General features: G+C 38.8%; 1 protein-coding gene across 7 annotated transcripts in view; it reads left to right on the top strand.

The window, feature by feature from the left end:
* Positions 1 to 26,111, top strand: part of CASK (calcium/calmodulin dependent serine protein kinase) — a 188,887-nt gene that overhangs the window by 25,272 nt on the left and 137,504 nt on the right. For all 7 annotated transcript variants that reach the window (XM_033052486.2, XM_033052487.2, XM_033052483.2 and 4 more), the window contains exon 2: positions 24,812 to 24,924. In XM_033052486.2, the coding sequence (XP_032908377.1) occupies positions 24,812 to 24,924 (113 nt within the window). The remainder of the gene's footprint in view (positions 1 to 24,811; positions 24,925 to 26,111) is intronic.

Below are 26,111 nucleotides of genomic sequence, written 5' to 3'. Positions count from 1 at the left end.
TGCTGAGACTAACAGCTGGAAAACTAATAATATCTCATTATGTTTGTGAGCTGAAAAATAGTATGGCAGCAAATTACAATTTGAGAGAAGTTGGAGTTTTTTAATCTGCATTCCTTTGTGCAGTGAGTATTATTGTGTGCTTGCATTTCCTCTGAACATAATTTGTTTGGGGTTTAAATACATGGTTATAGCCTTAGTGCTAGCCATGATATAGAAAATACTGTTATTCTGGAATAAAACTGTTTTGTAACATAATTGGGGCAAATGCTTTTAATATCAGTACATAAAGAAAATTAATTTCAGGAGCACATTCCCCCCCCAATTCAGAGAAGTCCTACTTTGGCAAGTACAGAGGGAAATAAAAAAAATAATTTCACTAATAATTGGAGAATGTATTATTTGGGCATTTTATTTAGAACTCTTAATTTTTTTCTAGTGTAAGATAAGTGAGAAATAAAGATAGTTTTCTCAGGTCCACTTTGATAACTCCACAGTATTCTAGAACTGTGTTTGTCATGTCTTTTGTGTATGCATGTGAACATAATTTATAGGGTATCTAATCTGTCTCTGAAAAATAGATATAAATTTGTCAGAAGGTTCATCATAGCATCATGGAGAAAAATTAATGTTTATCATTGCATTCTTGTATGGTCGTGGGAACTCTGTGTACCTGTTGTGTCTAAGAGATTCTTGACAAGGAGCATCACTAGCAGAGGCAAATGAGTTACAATGAATCAGATTCAGTTGTTTTGGAAATAGTGTAACTTATTACCATGGACACTGTTTAAGTTGGTTTGTCCTGTGTGTGGTAATGCCTTACAGCATAGTCCTTGGACAGTAATTTCAGTGGTTTTATTTCTTGTGTTTAAGGTTCTCTAAACCCAAGGTTGTGGCCTGAGCAGATGCTGCTTATGAGTGGTGAGACAGTTTTCAATTAAGTGCAAACAGAAATGAAATATTTTCCAATTCAGCTACCAGTGAGCAGTGATTGTTTAATAGAAACCAACAGTGCTGCTGTTTTTGGTTGCAAGCACAATGGGTGTAAGTTAGACACAATGACAACTTTCTTAATAACTTCCTTAACTCTGAATTTCTCTTCTTCATAACCTTTCCTGTAATTGCTTTTCTTATATTCCTTATGGATCTGTTAATATTTCTCTTCAAAACTGAAGAATAATTTGTGATATGCATAAAACTAGATGTGAATATATACCAAAGAGCTAATGATCATTAAAGTGCTTGTGGAATTCCTGTACAGTTTCCAGGTAACTTCACTGCATGCTGTAAAAATTTCTGTACTACTACTGTTTATTAAAATAAACTGATCTCCAGACATCATCTTCAGTGGCTAAAATACATCTCAAAGTAATACTAAATTTTTTTTCTAAAAGCAAAATAAATTATCCCATGCACGAACTGTGACCAAACAAAAGCAATTTTAGAACACAACAAAACAAAAACACAACAAAACTGAACCAAAAAAACCTCACAACAGAACAAAACCTCACAAACACAACATACAGCCCTCCCAAAGTAGTCTGCATTTTGTGTTGAGGAGCCACATGATGTGTTTACAGAAGCTCTGCAGTGATTCAAGTAATGAAATAACATTTAGTGAATTAGGTGACCATAAGGAATATGTGCAAAACTTAGTTCTATGTATTTAGTTTTCAGTGTGTCACAAATTAAAATGCATAGCTCTGCAAGGGGCTTTATTTCATTGTGACTGTTGAGAGTAGCAGCTTATTTTCTATGTTAGATATGCAGATTCCTGCTCTCTAAACTCCTCTTTTCTGTGTGGCTTTTCCATCGTGTCCATGCCACTGACAGATGGTTCAAAGTGGACCAGAGGAGAGAGTGCCCCTCTTTGTGTTGTTTAATGTAATCATTTCTGTCTGTGGAATTTTTGTGAGTGAGAGCTACTTAATTCTGTTTCTGAGACAAAACTGTTGGTTTTCTGGTATTTTAATAGTTGGAACAAGGATTTTGACCTTAGATGCTGTGTGTTTTGGGAATCAAATATAGTTAGAATTACTGCTTGTTCATGCTAAAACATTCTAAGAGAATTGGAATACAATCAGTAAAATGCATGTTGTTATGGGATTAGAGTTACATTAAACTCTACTGTCAAACTAATCAATGGAAGTACTGTCTACATGATTTCTCAACCTATATGAGTAAAACTTGCAAGGCTTCTTCCTACAAACACTGTTCTTCTGTAGCTGTTATTGCCTGGACATATTACAGTATTGCCAGAAGTGTTTGCTTTATTTCTTTACTATTGGTAGTGCTAAGTCCATCATTCAGATAAGCAGTAGATCTGTAATTCAGGTATATGGACATTTAAGAGATTTCACCATTTCTGGACTATGGCTTGCTTTACACCTGCAGTTCACATTCTTTGGGTAAATTGAGTTACATCTTGCTCAAATAGAATTCTGTGTTGTCTCTTATAAATACATAGAAGTAAATATCATCTCTCTCAAGGTTGTTTGAATATAACTTAGGGTTGACATTTTCATTATAAAAAATGCTTTCAATGAGTGTTCCATTGTTTTAAATAAAAACTGTGCCCTGCCAGTACTAATAAATTGAGAAATGTTATATCTAGCAAACTTGGCTTATTGATTTTAATAGCAAAACAGGTCTGTGTTTTAAATTTCTCACATCTAACATTATTCTGTTTCTAGTATTATCTGTACATAGCTCTGCAGTTCAAAGCTGATCAAGCATTCAGTGCAATACCTTTTGTTCCAAGCACTGGTTACAGCAGCTTGCTCTTTGCTTTTGGGTCTGACTTTCCAAACTGAAGAACGAGTTGTGTGCTGATTTTGTTGGTTTTGTGACACATACTGAAGTTACTTTCTAGCTGAAACATCTCTTTTGTTAGCAGATTCTTACATCCTGATGTTAACTGAGGGGGAGAAAAAAGCACATCAAGTCTGTAACTTGGGTAGCAGTGCCTGGGACCAAAACTACAGATTCTGTAGTGTACAGCTAAACAAATCCCACTTTCTAGAGTGTCATTTTTGGAAAACTTCTTTCTGCATTGGTTGCTGTCCTGGTATCAGCTGGGATAATTTAATAATAATGCACAGGGAGCTGGGAGGGGACACAGCTGACCCCAGCTGACCCAGGGATATCCCACACATGGAAGGTGCTCAGTCTATAAACTGGAGGGAAGAAGCTGACTGGAGTCAGCAGGTGGTGAGCAGCTGCATTGTGCATCACTTGCTTGGCATGTAATAATAACAAATAATTATTATAATATTATTATTAATACTAATTTCCCCTTTTGCTTCTGTCCTATTCAACTGTCTTTATCTGAACCCACAACTTTCCTTTTTTTCTCTCCCCCATCCCACTGGGGCTGGAGTGAGCGAGTGCCTTTGTGGTGTTTGCTGCTTGCTGGGTTAGCCCACAAAAGTGACCAACATAATGTCATTATTAACTAGTACTGAGAATGTGAACCAATGAAAGGAATTTTTTTTAAATCTGTATTTTATACTGATAGAGTGAATGTGGATAGTTTTCATACAACTTGGCATGCATCTTGCCCTCCAGATACTCCAACTGTATATATTGTATTTTAGGGCATATACCTGTGACCTAAAAAAAACCTGGAAATAAGTTGAAATAACACTGGAAATGTGAAAAGGAGTGTAACTATTTCTACCCATAGGTTACATGCTGTGCCTCCTAATAGTGTTTTTAAAAGATTGCTGCCAAAGCATTGAAAGGTTGAAGTTAATTTAGCATTCCATTTGTGAATTCAGAAAAAATAAAAAGGAAAATCAAGAGATTAATTACGCAATGTAAATTTGAGAAAGAGCAAATTGAACTCTTCAGTCACTTCTTATATTAATTCTTCAAAGGGAAACAATTAAATTTTTAATATGTGTTAAAGTTTTTCATTTGTCTGATATTTTTTCTTTTTAGTTACTGTTTTTTTCAGATGTCTGCCTAACAGTGGTATGACTTAATGCTTCCAAGTCACATCTGTATATGTCATAGTTTAATTCTTAATGGTGTTTGAGAGGAGGATGGGTATGAACATGGGGCTTTATCATGTAAACCATATGTCTTTTCTGGCCTTTCTCAAAGCATTTTAAACACTCCAAATTTTACCCATCTAGTACTTGAAAATTAGCATATCTTTCTCAAAGAACAAATGTACAAGAAAGATACAGTGATGTTATTCCCTTTCTCTTTGCATTTGAGGTTGTTTTGATGTGATGTATTTTTCTGTGTCAGCAATGTGAGATTTAGATTTCTTTGTAACAGAGAAATATTTTTTAAAATCAGCAGACCTATAGTATGGGTGTGTCTCCATGGCTGTTTTTTTCTTTTTTTCTCAGGTCATGAGTGCTCATTTGAATTAAGTCTCTCAATCACCCAGCCTTAATGTGCTTATTGATTTGTGACAGCTCCAGATGTTGGTTGTGATTGTGTCAAGACTCAGGCAAACCTGATGGAGTGACATCAACACAGATAGGAAGAGACAATTTATTGTGTCCTGTTAACAGAACAAAACAACGTGGTTTAATGTACTGTGCATTATATTGTGTAGATATTGTGACATTACTGTGGAGCTGGGCCTGTTGAGCCTGGGGAAGGGGAGGCCCAGGAATGATCTCACTGATGTGTTTGTACAAATATCTGAAGAGAGGGTTCAAAGATAGAGCCAGGCTCTTTCCAGTGGTGCCCAGTGACAGGACCAGAGCAGTGACACAAACCTGAACACCAAGAAACATTTTTTAACTTTGTGGGCTCCCAAGCCCTGGCAGAAAATGCTGAGGGAGGTTCTTGATTGTTGGAGATGCTCAAAAGTCACCTGGGCATGGTCCTGGGCAGTTGGCTCTAGGTGGCCCTGCTGCAGCAGGGCTTGGACCAAATGACCTCCAGAGGTCACTTCCCACCTGAGAAATTCACTTTACAGTTAAAAAACAAATATGGAAACAAATGTGGAGAATGCAGGTGGTCTAAAATCTGTGGGAGGTGACACTGGATTGCTTTAAATAGTTGCTTCTGTTCTAAAAGAAGGGGTTTGTGCACATCATTTAGGAACTTGTTTATACATATATATATATATAGGAAAGTCTGCCAAATATTGCTCACTTAAAATTATTTTCTATTTGGCTTGTGACTTGGGAGATTTTTTTCTCAGGTAGGTGTTATGCATAAAATAACCTCTGAACTTGCATAATTACAGAAGTGCAGTGAGAGTTATCCAATTGATAGTGAAATACGTGTTTTGGAGAGCTGCTTTTTAGTGATCATCTGTTTGTATATTAAAACATTAAAATTTCAGAATTTTAATAGCTGTAGGAAGAGCAAAGAGGTTTTTTTCAGCATTTTGTATCCTGTGATTCTCAACTAGTTTAGTTTTTGAATGATACGTTAACTCTTTGAATCTAAACTTCAGGCAAAAGTGAATTAACTTTTGATAAAAAAGTCATGGTATGTGAATTTTGCTTCCATATGAGTGAGATCTTAGCTCTTTTTTATAATTAAGCTTCTGGTGGAATTATCTTAGTGTAATTTGAATTAGTGTAAAATAGAGGAGTAACAGTATAAAAGAGAAGCCAAACCTGTTTTGTAAATAAAATTCTTCAAATGATTTTGAGAACCTGTCTGATTCTGCTAACAATCTTTTGTCCTTTAGCATTGGCAAGCACTCAAGTTAGGCTCTCCTTTTCTTGTTTCATGCTGATTGAAGTAACATCTGTTTCTGAAGGAGGTGATTCCTTCCAGGGGCCAGAAAAGAACTGAAAACCTACTCATACAAACCCAGTTCTTTGAGATGGGCTGTTTCTCACTGGGTTCATTTCTTACCTGTCTCACCCCTGTGGCCACACCTCTGCCCAGGATGATGGGGGGAACCTGGCAGAAGTGGAGGGACAGGATTTCCTCCTTTCCTGATTACCTGTATAATAGTTCTTCTTAAAGCACTTATCCAGCCATAGTCCAGGTGGCAGCTGGAGTCACTTTTGGCACTTCCTCAACTTTTCTGCTCTTGTGAAATGTTCTGTGCAGCAGAGCACAGAAAAGAGTCATTGAAGTCTGGCCAAAATAATCTGCTTGCATGCAAAGGAGGTACAGAAGAGTGGAAAGCTCTCTGCTTGTGCTAGAAATTCGTGTTAAGTAATAAGATTTTTTAGTGGTAGTATTTGGTTTTGACCCAAAACGGTGCCTAAATTGCATTTAAATTACTCTAAGGCATGTATGAAAATGTTTATACTTTTTTTTTTTAAGTAAATTTGTGTTCTGTTTGTTATTTTAATGCATTGAGGGCAGCTGTTCCTGCAGTCTGTCCAATATCCAACCTGCTCTCTGGGTGTTCCTGGAAAGGGAGGGTGCTGGGAAAGCAGCCAGCCTTGAAAGACTCGTGTTCAGATGCAGTGAGAAAGATTTTGTGCCTTTAGCTTTGTTTTGTGCATTTAACTTTGTCATTCAGTCACAGCTGTAATGTTCAAGCACTTTGGTGTGGCCTGTGTTGATCTTAAGGTGCAAAGAAAGATGCTCTGTGCCAAGGCAGAGACAGCTTAAAATGGCAAACAAAGCATTTCCAGGAACTGCAGTTGATAACTTAAGACTACTTTACTTTTTTTTTAGTGTTTAGCTTTTAAGGATAACTTTTTTATTGTGCTACAAATATGAGGAAAAAAAACCCATATACTGAAACTGCAGCTCTTGCATATGGGAAGTACAGTAGTTTCACGAATACAAGCCGCACGGATTATAAGCCGCACCCCCGGTGCCTCGACAATGTTGCTGTCTTTGTCAATAGATAAGCCGCACCCCGAATATTAGCCGCACTTTCGTTCGTCGCGAGAATCCGTGCGCAGCTTTCACAAATTGGCCAATTAGTAAGAGGATCGCGGCATAGCGGGCTTTACTGGCTCGGGGCGGGGCCAGGCAGGCTCGGCCCGCTCATGGTTGCCGACGGGGCCGGGTGGCCCAGCTCAGCGCCACGGCTCGGCGGGGCTGGCCGGGTGGTGCTGCCGCCGCCGCTGGGCTCGCTGGCCCCCCTCTCCCGTCAGCACCGCCCCGCTGCCGCGTTCGCTCGCCCGGCTGGCAGGGCTGCCGCCGCCGCCGCCGGGCTCGCCGTCCGCCCCGCTGCCGCTTTCGCTCGCCCCGCACCGCGCCTCGCGAGCGCCGCGCCCGCCCCGCGCCGCGCCCGACCCGCGGCGCTCTCGCGGTTCGCGGCTCGCGGCGGCGCTTTCGCGGCTCGCGGCTCGCGGCTCGCGGCTCGCGGTTCGCGGCGGCGCGCTCGCGGCTCGCGGCTCGCGGCTCGCGGCGGCGCTTTCGCGGCTCGCGGCTCGCGGCTCGCGGTTCGCGGCTCGCGGTTCGCGGCTCGCGGTTCGCGGCTCGCGGCGGCGCTTTCGCGGCTCGCGGTTCGCGGCTCGCGGCGGCGCTTTCGCGAGCGCCGCTTTCGCTCGCCCCGCCGGCAGGGCTGCCGCCGCCGCCACCACGCTCGCCGGCTGCCCCCTCCCGTCTGCACCGCCGCCGCGTTTCCTCGCCCTGGCCGGCACTGCAGGCCCCCGCACCGCCGGGCTCCCCCACGCTGCTGGCCCCGATTCTGCTGGGCTTCCCCCGCTGCCAGGCAGCCCCACCCGCCGGCCTTCCTGCTTCTGCCATGCTCCCCTGCACTGCTAGCCCCAGTTCTCCCGGGCTCCCCCGCCCTGCTGGCTCAGGCTCTGCCGCCCGCCCCCGACACTGCTGGCCCCGCCTCTGCCAGGCTTTCCCACCTCTGCCGGGGCCGGCCGGGCTCCAGCTTGGCTTGGGGCTGCCGCGGGCTCTCACTTCCGTGTTGGCAGCTTTTAGAATTTTGTTAATAGATTAGCCGCCCCGGAATATTAGCCGCACTTCCGGGTTTCCACCAAAATTTTGGTCAAATTGGTGCGGCTTGTATTCGTGAAATTACTGTACCTTCATTAATAAGGCATCCTTCTTCAGCTACTGCAGGAGCTTCTCTCTAAAGATTTCAAGGGAATGTGGTAGTTTTGAGTGCTGCTGGGGGGACAGCCAAACAAGTGTCATGTTAAACTTCATGACCATGGAGAGAAGAAGGATTTTAAGAGCTTACTAGAGAGTTCTAATACGAAGGAGGTCCAAGCAGATTCTCATCTGTTGCTGTGTTGGCAGCTCCAGTTTTTTCATCACTTTCAGCATCACTTTTTGCAAGCAGCAGAAGACTAAAATGCTCTGAGAAAAGAAGCATGGAGTGAAAATGGAGCCTCATCCATTCGTGTTTCTCTGTTGGTAAATTTGTGATACCTGTGTTTCTTTGCTAGTGCACATGAAAGCACAGGAGTTCCCTTTTTCTCTGTTGGTATCACCAAACTGCTTGAATTCCAAATGAAAAACTTCCTAAACTGCTTTTTTTCTTCTCCCAAAACGTACTTTTTTGCTCTCAGTAGAGCAATTGGAAACTTCAGTTTAGGGAGGACCTGATGCGGCTTTTATGATCTTTTTTAAGGAAATTTTTAAAAAGTAGGGAAGGGGTTCTGCTGTGTCATTTTGGTAGATGGCAAGGTCCTGTAGCTCTGCATTTCACTCACAGCTCCTGAAGAACCCAGAGGTGAAGGAGGGATGGATGTCCCTGGGATTTCCTTCTGTAGCTGATAGCAGGGGTTTAGCCAGGGAGAGGGGATGTGAATACCAGATATCATTGCACACCTGCAGTGAGCTCTTGTGAGTATCTGTGCTTATCAGTGTGGAAACATAACAAGTTTTCAAAGCCTTTAGCATATCTCTTCTGTAAGAACTTTGGAAATGAGACTTCTGTGGTACTCAGATAATTTTCTCTTTTTTTTTTTTTTTTTCTTTTTTTTTTTTTTGGTTAAATTATGTCTATGGATTTAAGTAACACAGCTCTTGCAAATAGTCTGCATTCTAAATGTGTCCTTCTGTTTCACTTCTGCTGTCCACAGAGGAATTTTCTTTTAACTTAAATTCCGGGCCTGTTGTTCCCAGATAAAGATCAGATGCACAACATAAAAATATTGATTAAAATATTTGTGTAGGACTGTCTGTTGTTAGATTGTGATCTGAAGCTAAACCTTTGTCAATAGATGGGAAAGGTTGATAGGCAGACAGAGGAGATGGGACAGAACTGTGCATTCTAACCAAAAATCCAGCTCTGTGCTGGATTAAAGAAACTCTTATTATAAATCATTAATATCATCTCCACAAAACTGGAATGGGCTCCTTGTCTTGCTCTTTAGTTTGCAGTAGTGGAGCTCTCCATGTGCTAAAGATAGTGATTTCTGCAAAATACACAGGATTAATTGTCCAGAAGAATGGTAGATTCCAGCAATGCATTGAGTTTACATTTTCATTGGGATTTGGCTTTTTTAACTTTCCTGAAGAAACAAAAGTCTATGCTTGTTTTTCTATTTGCACTAACATGCATATTCTAGCTATTGGGTAGAAGAGTAGAGAACACAGAACACTAAATGAAAGAGCTTTTAGCAGCTGACAAGAGGAATCAAAGTCATTCCTGCTGAATTGGGTTTTTGCTGTTCTGTGAAGTTAAATCTTGCTTCACAGACATGAGCACTTCTGTCTTTTAGTCAGCTAAAGTCTGTGGCTGCTGAATTTTTCTCAACTCTGATTTTTACAGGAAGGCTCAATTTGTTGTCTGATCAGCACTACATTGTTGATAACTGTTGATGCTTGGAAACCATATCACATTTAATATCAGTTAAATTACTGGGCTTTTTCATTGTTGATCAATTGTGCGAGATGTTTCTGTGCTGGTATGCTATAATAATTTAAATATGTAAGGAAGCAAGAGTGAATGAAACTGAAAACTTACTATGGTTGTTTTAGCCTTTTTTGTTTGTTTTTTTGTTCAGAAGGCAATGACTTGGTCTGGTATCTTGAATACTTGGTCTTTGAAGAATAGGAACTTCAGTAGAATTAAATATAGCAGAATGATCTGAGCCACTTAATGATGGCTCAGTAATGCAGTCTCAGATGCACTTAATTTTCAAAGGAGAAAAGCAGATTTTAAAATGATTGCAACAGATTTGACAGGAACACATATTTGAATTGCTTTGCTATACCACATTTTAATTATGTGTGCATTTATGGGGAGAGGTTTGGGGTGTGAATATATGCATCATGTATATCTATGCCAATATATATTATAAAAAATGTACTCATTCAACTCTTGGAAAGGCTAAATCTGGCTTGGGTATCTCCTTGAAAGATGGAGAGAGACTTTTTACCATGCCTGTAGTGACAAGAATGTGTGCAACAGTTTTAAACTGAAATACAGTAGGTAAATTGGACAGAAGTTTGGGCATTCTTTGCAGTGAGGGTGGTGAGATGTTATCCTTATTTCCCTCTCAGTCCCAAAACAGAGCCCCATATTAGCTACTATGAAGAAAATTTACTCTCTCCAGCGCATTACAGCACCTAAGTGTAAAATACTCCTTTTCCAGGGTCATCAGCCTGTTGGCACAACTGCTTTGTCCTCATTTTTTGGAACCTGTCTTTTCCTAACAGGCCTGAACTGTCAAAGTTGATCTTGTGCTCCTAAAAGCCAAAAAAACCCCCCTTGATGTCCACTTGAACTGCATAAACAGTTGCCCAGCTAGTGACTCAAAAAGTGCTGGATGGGTGTTTGAAGAGACTAACATCCATCATAAGCTTTCTTTAAAGTTTTGGAGGTTGCTGTTGGTTGGGTTTTGATTTTCACTTTCACATGCATCACCCAAAGTATCAGGTGTTGGGTATTTATATTTGTATATCTTTACAAGCAGTGTTGCATAGTTATTTGAAAAGCATGCCAACAGGGAGCTGTGCTCTGTGGTTGAGCAATGCTCTCTATTCTCTGCAATCTGTAGTACTTGTCTTTCTCTTTTTCTCTCTCTTCAAATTGTTTTGACTAGAGAAGCATAATAAAGAAAATATAGTATGATAATTTGATTTCTTCTTCCCATTTTCCTTCTCCCCCATCTTCAACTGCCAGCACATTTCTCCTCACTCACTTTTTTCCTAAATGTTGCCTTTCTTAGCAGTTAACTTCTGGTTCTGTTTTGTATAGCCTTCAATTCATCTAAAAATATGGTTAGACTTGTATTTTCAATGCAATTTCTAGAATAAAGCAGCAGGCTGCTATGGTTCCATAGTGTAGGTGTATACTACTAGTCCAAAAGCAATTGGCACTTTTAAATCCTGATTTTGTTCACATTTGTAACCCCATTTTTTGATTACTTGGGATTCTTCATAGCTTCAAGAATCATTCAAACCGGACTAGTCAAATTCTTTATTTTTTTCCTTTTTACTGCCAGGGAAGTTGGTGTGGAGATGTGCTTATTTCCCCATGTGTGTATAGCCTGGAACAAAGCTGGAAGCTGCATTTCTGCTGCTGGGCTCCTTTCCAGTGGCAGCAGCACCAGCTGCTTGTGGCAGCCAAGTGAGCAACACTTGGGAATGCCTCAAATAGGCAGCAGCAAGCTTCTTATTGAACAATCTCCTAATTCTTCTTTATGACTTCTACCATCGTCATTGGATATTTTAAATTTTGTTTTATTTTAAGAACATTGGTGCACAGGTGGTTTGGTGCTTTGAGACAGTAATTTAGGGAAGGAATTTGATTCTGTGGTCCAAATGAGGACCCACAGCATTTATCACTTCAGGTGAAATCACTTTTGGTTTGATTTGAATTTGAAGTGACATGACTGAAAGAATGCTTCTACTTTTTTGCTTTTTGGTGTGAGAACATAAGGAAACAAGCTGAGATCTGCTCATGGACCCAAGGTGTTGCTTGGCTGCTCATTTCACTGTTCAGTCCTTGAACATAAATAAAGGGCAGCTGGAAGCTGGTGAAATGTCAGATGCTGTTCCTGACCTGGACCTTGGATTCAGCTTCCTATTTTGGTCAGTGTCCCAAAGGTCAGATAATCACTTGCAGGAGTGTGGGATGTTTCAGCATGAGCTGAAATGGAGTCAGTGTTCTGATTCCTGCTCATTTCGTATTTCCAGGAGTAATTTGTTGTTTGGTCTTTTGTGAAAAGCAGTAGTAAAACGCTTGTCCTCTCCTGGCAGGTTGCTGGCACCCTGTGCTTTCCTCACAGTGGTTCTGGCACAAACTTCAGTACAGCTGTGCTCAGAGCTCACTGGGAAATTCATCCAGGCAGCTTTCCCTTTTTGTAATGAGGGAAGAAAAAAAAATAAAGAAAAGGAAAAATATTTTATGTGGCTTTTAAGTAAAAGCTTTACTTAAACTAAATTTGTTTCAGTTAACAGTTCTGTTAAATGTTTAGCCATTAGAAAACATTGTGGGTTTTAAAATAAAGGAGTTGTGAAATGACCATGAAATACATTAGGCTGCATGTGTACTAATAATTGTCATGTAGGTTGTTATACTTCACACAGGAATAATTGTCCTGCAGTTTATATGAGAGATTCTGTATGGCTGAGTCTTCATGGTGGCAAGATTTTGCTAAGGAGAGACCTTAAAACTTTGCTTTGGTACATGAAGAGCTGAATTTAAAATTCATGAACAGTTGTTTTACAGGAAGGTGGTATTTTATATTTAAATACTGAGGGAGGGTATTTGGTAGCATCCAGATATTTAGTTAGGTAAATAGTTCTTTTCAGATTGCAAGTTTTTTCTAGTAGCTGCATGAGTTTTTCCCAAGAACTGTAGAATCATATAATAGTTCAGTTTAATTTCTGAAGTTAACAAGAGAGATGATATTTCCCAGAATCACGTCTGATTTGGAAGGGACCCGTACAGATCATTGAGTCCAATTCCAAGAACTAACTTATTTCAGTGCAGGAAAAGGCTGAACTAATACAGATGGCGTATAGATTGATATTTTTCTTGTAGAGATTTCTAGACTGTTGAAATATAATCTATTCTTTGCAAAAAAATATATAATTTATACTTTAACAAAGATAGGAAAAAAAACCCACCCCAAATCAGAAAAAAATACCATTACTTCAAAAGTAGTTTATATGAATTAAATATGTAAAAATACAAGAAACTGCTGTGAAGAAAACCCAACAGATACAGACAAAGAAACTAAATTTTCCTCAACTGTGACAGATTTTTAATTTCAGTACATTGTCGAAAACTTCAGATCTTAAGAGGACAGAATTCATTCATTTCTCACTTGGAAAGAGAATTCAACAACCTTCTATAAATATCATAACCAGAAAGTTTTTTTCCAATATTCAGCTGAATGTTCTTAATAAATCCCATAATCCTTCCATAATTTAAAATGTTATGAATGACCCTAAAGACTGATGATTTGAGTAGTAAATTTAATTTCTGAAATACTGGAAGTTTTCCAGCATTTTTTACAGAAAACCTCAAGTATTTATGCTTTCCCATCTTTTCATACACAGTTTTGATGACAACTTATGAAATGGAATAGTTCTGAAATGCACAGGACAGACTTTCTTTTCGGGATACTTTTCTTTTTTCCTAGCATATAATGTATTTGGCAGTTCAGAGGCCACACTCCTGAAAAGTCTGTCTGGATCAAGATGTTTCAGATAATTAATTTGGCTTTACTAATCAGTGCTGCAATGGAGTAATTCTCACTTAGAAACTTGGTTTCTCTTACTGGCCTCAATAACTTCTTTTATTGCTTCCAAAGAGTCTTGTGAATTGGTATGCACATAGAAACATCCCTGAGCCTGTCCTTGTTAGTGACAGCCACGCTGAACTGAGTTGTTGGGTCTGGTTTGCTTTTGTTGGGTTGTTGTTTTTTTAAGAAACAATAATTAATATTGAGCTATACAGGAAGAAATTTTGATTGAACTGACTATCAGAGTCAATTCTGTTTAGCTCTAGGCATGTGTTGTGAAAATATTTTGTTTGACCATTGCTGGCCTTCAAGTTTTAGACTTGACTGTGTGTTGGTAGCAAATTAAATGGGAGTTTAGTTGTTAGTCAAATGTGGGGAACAGAGAGGCCTTTAAAGGATTGCTGATTTTTTGCATATAATAAAATATAAAGGTGATGCATTTTCAATTTTGAGGAACTGTCATATGTTATCTCAGACATAATAGCAGTATTTAAATGAGGTTATTTCCATTAAAAATTGCGTTTCTTCTCTACTTCTGTAGTGACCTGTGCAAGTTAGATGTATCTTTGTAATGAACCTGTAGGAAGGTTCTGATTTTGTAAGGCATTGGTGTTGGGGCAGCTGAATTAGTGCTGGTGTGTTCCAAGCAATGAGAAAAACATTTCTATGAATCAGATCTTCCAGTGCTTCTCTCTGACTTCCCTCTTAGAGTTGCTGACATTTTTAAAAACAGACAGAAAGACAGCAGTATGATAAATCTAAGCAGTCTGTATTGGAATAAAGAAGAAATTAACACAGGGCATTCAGAGAAGAAATAGTGTAAAAAGAAAGGTTTGACGTTGGCTAGTTTTGGATTAGAGATCTGTCAGGTTTTTTAAAATTAAAAAAGTGAACTGTACTGTTAAAGCATCATTCTTGCAAGGCAGCGTTTGAGGATAATGCAGAGGAGGACCTGGACACCACCCAGAAAGGAGTTTACTAGTGGAAATTATGGACTTCTAAAAGAGTACTGACCACTTGAGAATGGAAAAAGTAGTAACAAGCTGTGGGGTGGACTGAAGCTGGTTGACTGCACCAGCTCAGCAGAACACAGCCATAGTAAATGGCTCAATGATCTGTGTGTCAACAGGGCAAGTACAGCATTGTGTACCAGGCACAATATTTCCAGCAGAGAAGAAAATATTGTCAGCATTGTGCAAACTCTTGCTAAGACCTCATCTGGAGTTCCCACTCACAGTTCTGGTTGCTTTTGTTAAGAAAAATTTGAAGTGGAACAGGCACTAGGAAGATTCTGAAATGAGAGACCCTGTCATTAGAAATAAAAGTGTTTTGTTGAGCTTGCATAAATCTATGAGAAAGAGTAGAGGAAATAATATGTAAGCTCAGTTTTGTTAGCAGGACTAATAGACGTAAAGTGGACAGTAAAAGTCATAAAGGGGAAGTTTAAAGCATAACCAGTATGCAGGGGGGGAGAGATGGTGTAGGGAGTGGTCAGTGCAAACACAGTAAAAAAAGGGAAAATTGGTTTGTCTGGGGTATTTTGAGTAGTTTTAGTTTCTCCTCTGATTTGGTTGAGTGTGACCATGCCCAGACTGTTCTGGGATGATGCAGAGGGGCTGCTGGTTTGGCCAGTGCTCTGCTGGAGAAATGCTGGTGAGGCCACAGCCTGGCATGGAACAAGGCTGTGGTACACATGAATGGGATAAAAAAGTTCTCTGAATGGAAAAAAACAGTGATCATCTTCTCCAGCTGATGTGCCAAGCCTGAAGGTGCTCTACATCTCTTATTTTGAAAGCAAAGCTATTATTTTTAATATGCTCCCTTTTGTTCCTGTAATTGAAGTGCTTTTTTGACACATTTGTTCATTCTTGCTGCTTTTCTCCTCACTGTTGAATGATTTACTACCTAAAGTAATTTTACTTTTTTTTTCTGTTTTCGTTCACTTCCTCCTGATCTTCTGTTCTTTTTCTTTGCAAGGAAAAGAAACAGGCAAAACACCTGGTCACATATTAAAGGAGTCTGTTAGGAGAACATCAGTTTTTCTGAACACTCTTGAGCTGCTGCATTCGATTCAGCTGCTGGTGTGTTTTGTTTTTCTGCGAAGTGTTACAGAATGTTTGAGTGTAAAAATAAAATTTTGAGGATTTTGCGTCTATGCATTTCTTCCAGTACTCACAGTGGAAACTCATCAATGGACAAAGCTCTCCTTATTCCTCCCTGTTCTGTTCAAGTATTAGAAGCTGTGATTTGATTACCAGTCTTCACTGGCCCAAAATCACTTCTTGTGTGAGATATAGATTCTCATCTACCTCAGGGTGAACCAGAGGGAAAGTTATATTCGTCATCAGTTTCTTGAGTTCTTTATTGCTGAGGGAGCAGAATGTTTAATTTCAGCTTAATGAACCAATTTTGATTCTTCTTTCATACCAAGAGTTAAAAAGCAAGTCAAAAATCCCTTACTGGAAAGTTCCATTTTCTGAGATCCTCATAATTATTTGTACCTCAGGGAAATGTTTCATTATTTACCTGTGTATGCTTAGTACATACATGCCTAAAAATCATTTTTGTTCCTTCTTTCATCCCTTTGGAAATGGGACAAATAATCAGTTACTTCCTGAAGATTAATTCTGGAATCATGGTTTTGGACCAATGTGCTGTTCTGGGAAAGTGAAAAAATGTGCAATCTTGCAGCAAAAGCAAATTAGTAGGGAGTGACTGGAAACATATCAAGGAAGAAATGAGCTACAGAAGGAATCTGTGCAGCCAAGAGCCTGAACTCCTTAAGAAGTCTGCTTGGTAGCTACTTGAATTGGAGGTCTCAACCCTTGGCTTGGAAATGACCTTTAATGAGTTGAAAAGCACAAAATAAGGGAAGAGCTGAGGACAGGCTCTTGAAGGCTGCTCTGTGTCAGCAGCTGTTGCCTCTGTTCGGAGCAGTGAGCACTGTTCAGTGCCAGCCAGACAGGACCTTGGTGTGCTGTGACCTCCTGGCTGTGCCATGTGGCCCTGGGAAGCCACCCAGCAGCTCCTGTTGGACCTTATTCCTAAAAGTTCCAGTTTCTGGACCTGCTACAGCTGCAGTGTTCAGAACAATTCTTTTTAAGACCATGAAACCTCTTATTACAATATTTATTGAAAACAGATTTTGCTTGTCTCTGTGTTGAGGTAAATAATTATTTGCAAATGCTCGTTTTTGAAGAGGGAGATAGTTTCTGCTTTTCTATGAAAAACAAACTATGGAAATATCATTTTTGATAGCAACAAGTACATGTTCTGATAAAATTTATTAAGCACATCCCTTCAGAAGTACCCTCCAGCTTAAACCCTATTGTGATTCTATGAGTAAAATAGGAGAATTGACAAGGGTAAGGTCAATGTTAACAGGTAATTATGGAATTCAGATAATGAAGTATATGTGAACATAAAAGTACCTTCTGAATCTTTTGTGTGTGAAGAATGTTGTAGGTGCCTGGTGTGCTGAAAGGTTTATTTCATGGTAATAGAATAGTGAATTTAGTGAGCATCTTATCTCAGTGTTCTTCCTTTTCCATCCCCTCAACATCCCAGCCACTCAGTGTAAGAGTTGTTTACAAACTATAGATACATTAAAGATATTTTTACATACCAGCATCTGTTTAAAATGTATGTATGCTTAAGAGATTTGGCAGATATAAAGAATGACTGATAAAATTATTCTGAATTTTTGCTTGATAAGAAGAAAAATCAGACCACAAACTTGCAATTTTTATTGGTAGAGATGGCTGCTCATCACTTAAAGGTAGCTTATCCCCCTTTTAGCTTGGAGATACAAAAGACAGGACAGCAGAAGAAATCTCTTTCTGCCTGTATTTTGCTTTTGTACTGACAAAACCATGGAAACAAGCTTCTGAATTACTTCAGAAAATCCTTAAAATTGAAGGTAAATATTTTTTCAGTTTGCTGCCTGAATTTCAAGCATACCCTAAGGTTTTCTTGAGGAGTATTTCCCTTTCACAATCACTGGAGTTCTGCCCCTTCTCTGGTTTTCTTGTGGACGGAAAGCAATAGTTAAGATTTGGTGTTATATATTATTTTATTTTGGATTAATATTAGAAAGAATCTATTATTATGTATTCATATTGGGTTGAGATTCAGTGGATTGCTGTCTTGTGCTTTGTTCCTTTTAGGTCTCACCCTAAAGCTGAGTTTAAACTTGGTTTCAAAGATGTAAGCTGTTGAAAAGTAGAAATAGATAGAATGTGATAGAAATATTGGTGTCTGGGAACTCAGTTTTGTGGCTTGTACTGGGATATTGAATTTTCTAAAGTGTCAGATCTTCAACCCAAATGTTCTTCTGTGCCATAATCATCATAATGCATTATTTTAAATTTTCCTTTGAGAATAAAACAAAAAGTGTCAACCCAGCATTGCCAGTGATGGCTTTCTAAATGTGGATGCCCTCTAATCTGAAATGCTATTTCACAGAAAGGTTCAATCACTATTTTAAGCTCCAGTGCCATGTGTAAATGAGCTGATACAGTGACTAATTGGAGGTTTAATTAATTTTGGGAATACTTAATTTTCGAAAGAGGTTGACTTCAATTAAAGGCAAAGGGAAAGTTAAAGAACAACTGTACGTTATAAATTGTGTGGATGAGTGAAGAGGGAGAAAGATCTGTCTCTTTAAATTTAGTAGCAAATTTTTTCTTCCCAATAATTGTCTTTAATTTGAATACAATTGTTTTGAAAGTATTAACCACGTTAGTACAAAGCAGTGTTTGCTGCTTAGGTAAGCAAATATGCAGCCTTTAAATAAAAAAGAAAAAAAAAAGTCTTTTTATGTGTATATAGTTGTGGTATCTTACTGCAACAAACTGACAAAACCCTTTTTAGAAAACACTGATCTTACATTTAAGATGTTGAATTAGGGTGACTTTAAGGCCTGTGTTGCATGTTTCAAGTTCTTAACTATTAAATCTTGTTAAATCAGGAAAAGGAGTCCTGGGCCTTCTACTTCTAAATGGAAGGTCATGTTTAAAGGACCACTATGTTCAGTGGAGTAGGTGTTGGTCATTATATGGGGTTTTTTTCTGTCAAAATATTCAATTTGTGTTTCTTACTGTTTTTTAACTTAATTAGCCAAAACACCTTGTTTTATATTAAGTTCCTCAAAAAATTGAGACTCCCTTGGAAGAGATGTTGAGCAAGTTTGTGATGGTCTGATATGATCTAAAATCTCAGACTTTGAGGCTCTGAAGTGAAGAGGTTCAGAAGGTGTCTGAAATTCCCACAGGTGGGCTCAGCTCATTGAGGGGCATGGGAAGGAAACAGGTTGTGGTGTCTTTCTGCCACAACCAGTTCTCCTCCTTGCAGACTGCTGGAACCCTGAAGCCTGAGAGTTTTGAACTTTCTGTGCTTTCTGGAACTGACCTTCAAAAGAGAACTGCTTTTGACTTGGAAGCCTTGGAGAAGGCTTCCAAAATTTCGTGATGGAGTTGGAATCACTGGTGTGTAGTTAGAATATAAGTGTGCAATATATGGTGAAAGGTTTAGAATTTGAAGTTTTAGAATATAGTTACAGGTATGGGACAAGATGGAAATTCTGGGACGTTGTCTCTTCTTCCTTCTTGTTCCTTCTTCTTAGTTTTAAATAGTTTTTGGTTGGATAGAAAGTACTGCACTGTGGGTCGCAAGTCATTGTGTCATTAAGTCAAAAATATTAATAATATAGATGTTAGAAGCTTGTAACTAACTAAATCCACCATAATTTCCTCACTTTTAGCTTGTTAGCTAAAAGTGATGCAGAACTCTCTGTACTATAAATAAGAATTAATAAATAAGTCAGAACACAAAAATCTGTCTCGTACTTCAATCCTGACTCTAAGCAAAGACAAAAAAAAATACAAAAACTAACCACTAATACATGGTACCACTAATAGCAGACCTCTAGGGATTGAAGGAAAGGAGACAGAAAGCAGAACAGACAACCTGACAAGATTGTAATATAAAAAGATAGTTTGCAGTATATCGGTTTATGATCATTGCCCTTGATGTGTCCTCCAATGACACACACAGTAAAATAATTAAAAGTGAAGGAGATGATGAAAAAGGCTTTGATGTTATCAAAGTTTTAGAGTTTTATTCTAATTCAAGTGTTGTAGTCCTGAAGGAGAGAGTAATTATTAATTGATTTTCTTCAAGTTTGTGTCTAGCTGATAGGAAATGAACTGCTCTGTGCTAGAATGTGAAGTTACCATCAGAAAATAGTTTCAGTAGGGTTAAGGTTACATCAGGCCTGCTCTGCTAATTTGAAATTTTGGACTCATGAATAGAAATGAGACAATCTCTTTAACATTTCAATCCACATTTTTCTCGCCTGTATGTACTCACTAACCTCCTCAGTATTGTAACACTTGAATTTCATCTGCATGAGACAGCAAAGCCCTTCATGCATCCCAGCTTCAGTTTAAGTTCATACATTTTGGATTTTGGCATATGGTGTAGGTGGGACTCCAAGTGTTCCAGGTGTTGGAGCGTGCTGCTGCCAACCTTGATAAAATATCAGTGAAGAAATCATCTGTCCTTATGTTTAAGGAGCTGGTGTAGTCTCTGGTGTGCAAGCTGACTGCAGAGAGAGATTTTGCAAGCTCAGGTTATGTCTGTTAAAGGTAGCAAAGAGATAAATGAAATATAGAGCACATGACATGATTACAGTTTGTATGACTTAGAAAATGAAATCTTATACAACTTAACTCAGTTACCTTTAATAAATAAGCAGTCTTATCTATCTCTGGCAGCTTTGATGATCTGTGTCTGGGATTACAGTTGTTCATTCCCAGGTCTGTGTCACCTCTGTGCTTTAGATAAAATTCAAGCTGCAGAGTTGGCAAAATGAGCTTTAGAAATTGTCATTTAGCAAGGATGTGATACACATTTCCCCATCTGCAGGCACAACTGTTGAACAGCTCCTCATCTCAGCTGGGACATGGATTGTTGTGGTTCCTTTCCTCACTGGGTGGTTTCAGTGTTGAGGCTCAGGGTGGCCTGAAAGACTTTTGTTACTCAGCTTCTAAATAAGACTTGAAGCTCTTAGTGTTGGGAAATATGGATTCTTGTTTTCTGACTCAGGTTATACAGCATCACCTTGGGCTGTTATACCTTAATTTGTAAACTTGCTGTGTACCATTGCAGCTGGAGAGGACTAACTGCAACCATAAGTAATTTAAAAGTTCCTTTATGTTACTTGACATGTGGAAGCAATTGTGTCTGCTTAATTGGTCAGGGCATGTCTCATGAGTGATTTAAAATTGTCTAAAATTGGACTATTCCAATAAATATATTCCTGTAAAATTGGACTAAGCTTTTGTTGTAATGCTGTTGTCATTCATCTAATGTAGTGTCTTAACACTTTTTTGAGGCTGTGTGTGGCTTGAGTATGAGAGAGTGCTTTGAAAAAGTTGGAAGTCTGAGGTTTGTAAATAGCTGAGTCTTTCTGCAGGTTGTGTTTAAAAATTGTTCTATTTCTGTATGAAATTGCTGTGTTGTTTCAATAGAATGACCTAATTGTGGGCATCCCTGAATTCATAGACTCACAAAATGGATTGGTGTGGAAGGGACTTTAAAGATCATTTGCTTCAAACCCCATTTCTTGTATTCTGTGCTTTACAGCACATTTGATTTACTTAAGAGTCTTTGACATTCCTCAATCCAAGTAGAGAAATCTCTGTTATAATCATAGTGACATTTCAGTATGGCCATAAATTTTGAGACTGTAGGGGTGTCTGTACCTTTTCTGTTACAGAACTGAATAAAGTGCTCTAAATTTTTGTCCCAGATTTAATATACAGGAAGGAAATCACTGAAGTCAGGATTTTAAAATGTTAATAAGGAGGAAACAGGGCATGGTTGTACAAGATAAAGGTGGGTTACACACAGATCTGATCCTCTGGGAACTGCAGTTTGTAGGCTCCTTTTTGATTTAGGATTCCTCCAACTCTCTTTGTGTGCTCAAAGCATGTACACACACTGTGGTGGCTGGGAAAGTTCTCCTGCCCAGGCTTGGCAAAACCAGGAGATCTAAAAGTAGCTCAGCCAACAGCGAGAAATACTGATATTCATGGAGTTTGGGTGAATTAACAGAATTTGGGGACCTGCCTACAAACAAGGATATGGTGTTGTGAGGTATCTCTGCACTCCAGTGATCTACCCTTCTATATCAGAATATGTTAAAAGTATTATTTAATGTCCCCAGAAAGGCTTTGGGGGGGTGGGGAGGGGCAGACAACAATGACAATGAAAAGGATCATTTGAATTAAATACATTTAATTTCTAGTGATTTATGACAATTAGCAGTGAAAGGAGGTGTTGCCAGCATTATTCCAAAACTGTGGTTTAGGTTTTGAAATTTTTTAGATTAGCATAAACTAAATGTATTTATATTATTTTAAAGCAATTTTACTTTGAATGCTGAAAGAGGAAGCAGGAACTTGGAATAAGAAAGTAACACTGATCTATATAAAGTTGGACTTTTCATAGAAGATCACTTTTTGAAACATGGAGGGAGGATTCTAAGTCAATAGCTGTATCCTGCCAATGCTAAATGAAGTCCATTGAACCTTTTTCATTTAATGATGAAAGTGGATTTCTATGTATTAGAGGCTTAATTGATTTTAAAAATATCTGTGGTAATTTTTGGTGAAAGACCAAATATTGAATACTAGCGGGATGTGGATTCAGAAGCCATCAGTATGGGGGATTTCATTGTGTGATTGGAGCAAGGAAAGAAGAAAGAAAACAAACATGCATTTTCTTGAGTAGCTCATTCTGAGTACATCACATGTCCATAGTTGTGCTAATAAACATCTTCCTTACTTGTGAATATTTAGATTGGGATTTATTTTCTATTTTTGGTATTCAGGTTCTCTGTCAGAAATAATCCTATTTCAGGAAATCTTTGCAAGTATGTTGAAAGAGTACAAAACCTGGATTTTAGCTGTGTGAGTACAGGTTTGGTAGTGTGATGAATTACACACTTCAGATCATCTGGTGTGTAAAGGAATACCAAAAACCAGTTATTAAGGTTTGTAAGTGCCCTCAGAGGGACATTTCTGCCTCCTCAGGGTACCTTTTATTTTGAGAATGGTGTTGCTTTGCAATCTCATTGCTCAGAAACGTGTCAACTAACTTCCAGTTCATTGTTTGAATGGAAGAATTTGTCTTTCAAGCTGTATTAAAGCATTTATTTCACTCAGCAGGTGAATGTTCACTCAATAGACAAACTTCTGAGCAAAGACTCTTTTTATCTTCAAATTTTCCCTCACATCTTTTTGAGAAGACTTTAGAATAGATTTCTTTAGAATTCACGTCTGTCATTAAATGACTAGCAGTAAAAAAGGATTGATTTGCCACAGCTAGTACACTCTTGAAACAATCCTATTCTGTTTTCATGCTGATATTTCATGTTTCAAAGCTTGACCTACCCTGTGTATCTGATGGTATTGGTTGTTATTAACATTGGACAGAAGATTCCATACTATAAGTTAAGGCACCAAGAACTCAAATCATCTACTAAAAGGTGCTTCCAAAAATACATATTTGTGCTGGTGGTTTTTCAAAGGTTGCCATTGTTCTAACTGGTGTTTTGGCAAATTGTACCTTCAGTTTCGAAAAACAACTACTCTTTTTTATTTGAGTGCAATAATAACATTTGTCTGAACTAATTCTAATCTTTTCCTCTGTAACTTCTGGGATTCTCTAAGTGCCATGGATGAGAGAAAATCTTGAGCTTTTGTGGAATTGTAGAATTTCAAAATATTGTAATCTATACATTAGATTGTTTACAATAGGTTGTTTGTATCTAGTGATGCCAAACTTGAAATAAACTTAGCATGTGTAAAACAGACAAACTGAAACAGCTCACAATTCTGTTACTGTTGTTGTCCATTATCCTTTCAGATTAGGACTGAAAGAAAGAATGGGTTTCTCACCTCTTATTTTCCCCATTTGGATTTTGCATCTAACTACAGTAATTTCACGATTATAAGCCGCACCATTTTGACTAAAATTTTGGTCCGAACCCAGAAGTGCGGCTTATAATCAGGTGCGGCTTATATATGGACAAAGAACGAAAAGTTGCTGTTTTAGTTTGGAGGACAGGTGTCTGCTGAAAAAGGCAGGAACTTCTCTTTGAAATGGAGAATGTAAACCCTCTCTCTCCAAATTATTATAATTTTGAAATCAAGGGGCTTTCAGGCAAAAATATGGGAATTAGGAATAACAGTTCTTTTCTAGGGAAATCAAAATAGAAATACAGTACTAAAAAGAAACAAACTCCAAACCCTGGCAAAGTCAGAGTACAACCTGACACCCGTCAGGCAGGGTGTTGGCAGCAGTCCCATTCCATGGTGGCTGCATCCTCCTGCAGTGACAGATGTGGCTCAGTTGGAGCAGTGCTCCTGTACAAGGTGCAGTTTCCTTCTGGAGGTCCAGTGGTGATGTGGAGAAATCCGGTTTTCCACTGGAGTCCAGTGGAGAAAGGGACTCCCTTAGTGTCCCAAAGCCTCTGTTTTTATCTTGGTAAGAAATGTTGGGCTCTTCCCCCTGGCTGGAGCAACTTTCAATGGGATGCAGTAATTTTATCAGTCACACAGTGGGACTCAATGGGTCATTAGCAGAAAATGACTTGTTGGAGGAAGGATGGGTTGTGAAAACATAAAGAACAATGCCCTGCCTGGTTTCAATGGATGGCCCATTAGCAGAATATCTCCCAGGGAGATAAGGATCACTGCCCCACCCTCAACAGATGGTGATAGAACGGATACCTTTTATCACACTCTGTATTGTAATATGCGGCTTATAATCAGGTGCGGCTTATACATGGACATAAAACCAAAAAGTTGCTGAAACCCAGAAGTGCGGCTTATACTCAGTGCGGCTTATAATCGTGAAATTACTGTAAATAAGGTCCACTTAAAATTTAATAATGATGATGTCAGTTACATATTACATAAGGTTTCTAAGTGTCTAGCCTTTCTAAAGGGAGCAGAATAAGAGAGTATGTCTTTAATATAGGAAAATACAGAACTCACATGGTGTTCTTTACGCTATAGTGGGAATTACTAATTTTTCATTTAATGAGCAGCAAGGACGAGAGGTATATTCTGTGCAAACACTACACTTGAATGCAGGAGTTGGAACCTTGTTGGGAAGCAGGGGAGGTGCAGCAGAGTGAGGAGGAGAATGGTTGTTCATTGCTGGTTTTTCTCTCTGTGTTGCAGGGGTCCCTTCAGCGTCGTGCGGCGATGCATCAACAGGGAGACAGGGCAGCAGTTCGCTGTGAAGATCGTCGATGTAGCAAAATTCACTTCAAGTCCTGGATTAAGCACAGAAGGTAAGAATTAATAATTAAGCAAACTCCCAGCAGACAGGGTTTTTTTTGATTTGTCAGCCCTTCCTGTGTTTGCTCTCTTTATGATACTTCTTGGTTTGTATTTTCTAGAAGTTTTAAAGCAAGGTCGTAGATCTCAAAATTAGTTTAGTGCTTGCATTTCTAATCTTTGGTGGTTTCTACATCTGTTCAGTGGTGACCATATAGTTAGGTCTAAGCAATTTCTCTTTCTGATTGGATATTTTTCTTAAGAATGTGAATTTTGTAAAGAAAAAAGTAGTTCTGAGACAAAAAAGGATACACAGGAAGTAAAGCAAGAACATATGAGTTTTGTTTTACTAGTCTAGATTTAGCAAGTAATTTGCTATAAATGGGTGAAGACTTGCTATTCAAGTGCAAAATTATATAAAAATGTATTTTGCATATAGTCAGGATTACAGGCAATGCTGCAGAACTGCTACAGTGTAAGCACAAGGTTGTAACTCTCTTAGGCTTCCTATTTTAGAGTAAAACAATCTATGTATTACAAGTTGAATACACAACTTGTGTGTGCATAAGATTCTTTCATCCTACATGGAGAAGAGCATTGCCAACTGTGTGACACTTGCTGGGTTCTCCATGTCCTGTATATTTTTTCTGGAGATCGTATTCTTTTGTACAGTAATGTTTTTGGGAGTTCCACTGATTCCATCCTGTGAACCAACTTCAGCAAAAAAGGGTCAATGACTTTTGTTGGTATTTATAGCAAACAGTACCTTGAGCCTTAATGACTAGTTTGATTGACAAGGTAAATCACTGATCTTGCTTCCAATTTTACCGGATATTTTCATTTAATAATGCCTTTACTGTTTCTTTTTTATAGCTCTCTAACAAAATATAAGCCACATTTTCCAGAATATTTGGCCTGTGATGAGCTCCATCATGGTTTTGACAAGTTATACCAAAACCATTGCATTTTGAGTTAGTGAATGTTTATTAACATTATTTGATATCTTTTAAATAAGCTGTTTCCATATTCTTTTTTTTCTAAGCCTCATTTGAACTGCTGATGATAGGACACATTTCTAGCTATAGTAGACTATTGCCTTCCTGGCTCCATGACAGTGAAATTCAACCTTTTGGGGCCATGAAGAATTTCTGAAAGGGAAAAGTCATAGGCAAAAGAGGAGAGACTCCTCAGGAGGAAAAGA

This window comes from Catharus ustulatus, chromosome 2 (assembly GCF_009819885.2).
Source record: "Catharus ustulatus isolate bCatUst1 chromosome 2, bCatUst1.pri.v2, whole genome shotgun sequence".
Lineage (NCBI taxonomy): Eukaryota > Metazoa > Chordata > Aves > Passeriformes > Turdidae > Catharus > Catharus ustulatus.
The sequence above is the reverse complement of the archived record's forward strand: the minus strand, read 5'-3'. Positions and strand labels throughout refer to the sequence as shown.